The sequence below is a fragment of the Dendrobium catenatum genome, unplaced genomic scaffold, assembly GCF_001605985.2.
Source record: "Dendrobium catenatum unplaced genomic scaffold, ASM160598v2 fragScaff_scaffold_651, whole genome shotgun sequence".
NCBI lineage: Eukaryota > Viridiplantae > Streptophyta > Magnoliopsida > Asparagales > Orchidaceae > Dendrobium > Dendrobium catenatum.
Genome location: NW_021319113.1, coordinates 1,174,963 through 1,178,125, shown reverse-complemented (window position 1 = coordinate 1,178,125; position 3,163 = coordinate 1,174,963). Strand labels below are relative to the sequence as shown.

General features: G+C 42.0%; 1 protein-coding gene across 1 annotated transcript; it reads left to right on the top strand.

Moving 5' to 3' along the window:
- The first annotated feature begins 279 nt into the window (after positions 1–279).
- LOC110115516 (pectinesterase) lies at positions 280–2,274 on the top strand. Its single transcript, XM_020848778.2, has 2 exons — positions 280–1,144; positions 1,460–2,274. Exons 1-2 carry the CDS (start codon positions 280–282, stop codon positions 2,149–2,151), a joined length of 1,557 nt encoding a protein of 518 aa, XP_020704437.1. The 3' UTR covers positions 2,152–2,274.
- The last annotated feature ends 889 nt before the right edge of the window (positions 2,275–3,163 follow it).

Genomic DNA, 3,163 nt, shown 5'->3' with positions numbered 1-3,163 from the left:
GACCAACGTAGACCAAAAAACTAATCAAAGGCCCTCTTCTCCTACGTATAACGTTGCATGGGCAGAAATAACCACATGTTTAATTTCGTCGAAGTTCTTCCAACCTTTTCTTCAAATCCAAATACTCAACGTTTCATTTCATTATTTCCTCTATCGATCGCCACCAACTTCTATCTCATACTTCGCCTATATAAGGAGATCATCTTATACTTCCTTACATCGCCATTCTTACAAACAGCTTTAGCTCTCCTCTAATTGCCCAAACCATTCTCAGCATACATGGCTTTCAATCTCTCCTTCTTCCTTCTCACCCTCCTCTTTGCCACCACCGCAAAAGCACTTTCCTGCAATCAAACGCCATTCCCTGAGCTCTGCACCTCCATGGTAGTAAATGAGAATGCTCAAGCCATTAATCTCCGTGAGCTGGCCATCCGAGCGACACTAGCCCGGGCCGAGCTAGCCCACCAGCTCGCGTCAGAGATAGACATCTCGGCCTATGACCAGCCCACGAAGGCCGCATGGGCCGACTGTCTCGAGCTCTGCGAGGACACCATCGCACAGCTCAACCGCTCTCTGTCTCAGAGCTGTTCCCACGACGACTCCCAAACCTGGCTGAGTGCTGCCCTCGCCAACCAGCAGACCTGCCGTAACGGCTTTGCTGAGCTCAACTCCTCCTTCCACTTTCCATCCTCCCCATTCCAATCTCACAATATCTCCAACGCCGTCAGCAACTTGCTTGCCATTAACAACGCAGCTCATGCGGCCTCCGCGGCCAGTATTAATTCAGCTGGGGGGAACCGGAAGTTGCTCTCCAACGATGGAAAAAGCATGTTTCCGGCCTGGGTTTCGGCTGCGGACCGGAAGCTTCTTCAGTCGTCGACGGTGAACGCTAACCTTGTGGTGGCGAAGGACGGGTCGGGGAACTATGAGACTATTTCTGAGGCGGTGGCTGCTGCTGCGAAGCAGAGCAGCGGAACGTCGAGGTTTGTTATATATGTGAAGGCCGGAACCTACAACGAGCAAGTTCAGATCCCGGCGTCGGCGAAGAATTTGATGATCGTTGGCGATGGAATTGATCAGACAGTTGTCACCGGTAGCCAGAACGTCGTCGATGGCTCCACCACCTTCCGCTCGGCAACTTTTGGTGAGTATAATTTCATTGATCAGTTTTTGTTATTGAAATGCATGAAAGAAACTCGCTTGCCATGCGGAGGCTAATAATATTCTTCGTTGTCTTATAATTTATATTCCAATATTATTTATAAGATTTTTAATTTCAAATAATAATAATATTTGACTTAAATTTTTTAAAAAAATATTAAAAAAAAAGAACAAAACTTATTAAACCTGCTAATTTTTTTATTATAATCATTTGATCCTCTTATGAATATAAAGAATAAAATACATCTTTCAATGGATAAAAAGAGGTCGTGTTGAATAATATTATTCTTCCATGCAGCTGTGGTTGGTGACGGATTCATCGCACGTGACATAACCATCCAGAACACGGCGGGCCCGCAGAAGCATCAGGCGGTGGCTCTCCGGTCAGGCTCCGACCTCTCCGTCTTCTACAGCTGCAGCTTTAAGGGATACCAAGACACCGTCTACGTCTACAGCCAGCGCCAGTTCTACCGCAACTGCGACGTCTACGGCACCGTCGACTTCATCTTCGGCGACGCCGCCGTCGTCTTCCAGAACTGCAATATATACGCCCGCAAGCCTCTTAGCGGCCAGCAGAACACCGTCACCGCTCAGGGAAGAACTGATCCCAACGAGAATACCGGAATCTCCATCCACGACTCCGTCATCGCCGCCGCCTCCGACCTCGCCCCCGTCCAAAGCTCCGTCAAGAGTTACCTCGGTCGCCCCTGGCAGCAATACTCAAGAACGGTTATCTTGAAGACTAACATAGGGAGCCTTATCGCTCCCGCCGGCTGGCTCGAGTGGAGCGGCAATTTCGCTCTCTCCACGCTCTACTACGGCGAATACATGAACACCGGCGCCGGATCCAGCACGTCGGGCAGGGTCAACTGGCCCGGATACCACGTCATCACCAGCGCTACCGAGGCCGGGAAGTTCAGCGTCGGCAGCTTTATCTCCGGCGATTCCTGGATTCCGGCCACCGGTGTTCCGTTCACCTCAGGGCTCTAATTCGATTCGTACAATAGCATACGTTCCATTAATTCCGCAGACGTAATCATCCATCCATTCGTTGTTTGATTAGTTGATTTATGCGTGTAAGAAAATTAATTAGCATTTTTAATGTATGTGTAAGTACGCTTCATCTTATATATGAGTGATTATTTGTATTAAAATTAAATTCGTAAAAATTAATAAAATGGTTTATTGTGTTCTTATATGAATTTCTTGCAAAGAACAGTTTTAAATTTGTACAATTAACTATTTAGACTTTCTTTCTGGCTTTCTGCTTTATAAAATAAAATTTTAGTACTAAGATTAGCTATTCCTAATTAACGAAGCCTTAATATAAAGGATTTGCATGCTTTTCAGAAATTTAAATATGAGATTAATGACTGAAAATGACAATGGAGTTCAATGAAAGAGAATAGAAGAAAAGGAAAAAAGATGAAAAATTAGGAAAAATAAATTGTCTATATATTATGATTGGTAAAGTAAAATTATACTGATGAAAGATGTGCATATATATAAATTTTATGTCATTCAATAATTATAACACTTATTTTAGATGCACTAATTGGATAATAATAAGACATTACTTATAATGTACATATAGATTGAGAGATATATATAAATTGAGATAATTGAATGAAATTGTGCAATTTGTTTTTAAAATTAAAAAAAAAATCAAATTTTATGCTAATTAAAATTCTAATAATTATTAATTAATATGTGAGACTCAAAATAATTATGAGGTCTAAGGAATTCATAGATGAATTTTTAATCAATTATATCCTTTAGCAACGATTTTAATACCTGCTAAAGCGCTGCTAAAACCTTCATACAATAGCACTTATCAAACTGATGCTAAAGTCTTTCCAACGAACATAAATACAACGGATTTGTAGCGGTTCTTAAACCACCGCAAATAATTTAGTATGTGTTTAAATCGTTGCAGTAAATAAAAGTGTTGCGAAAACATGATTTATTATTAATTAATGAGCTTTTTTTATTAATAGTAATG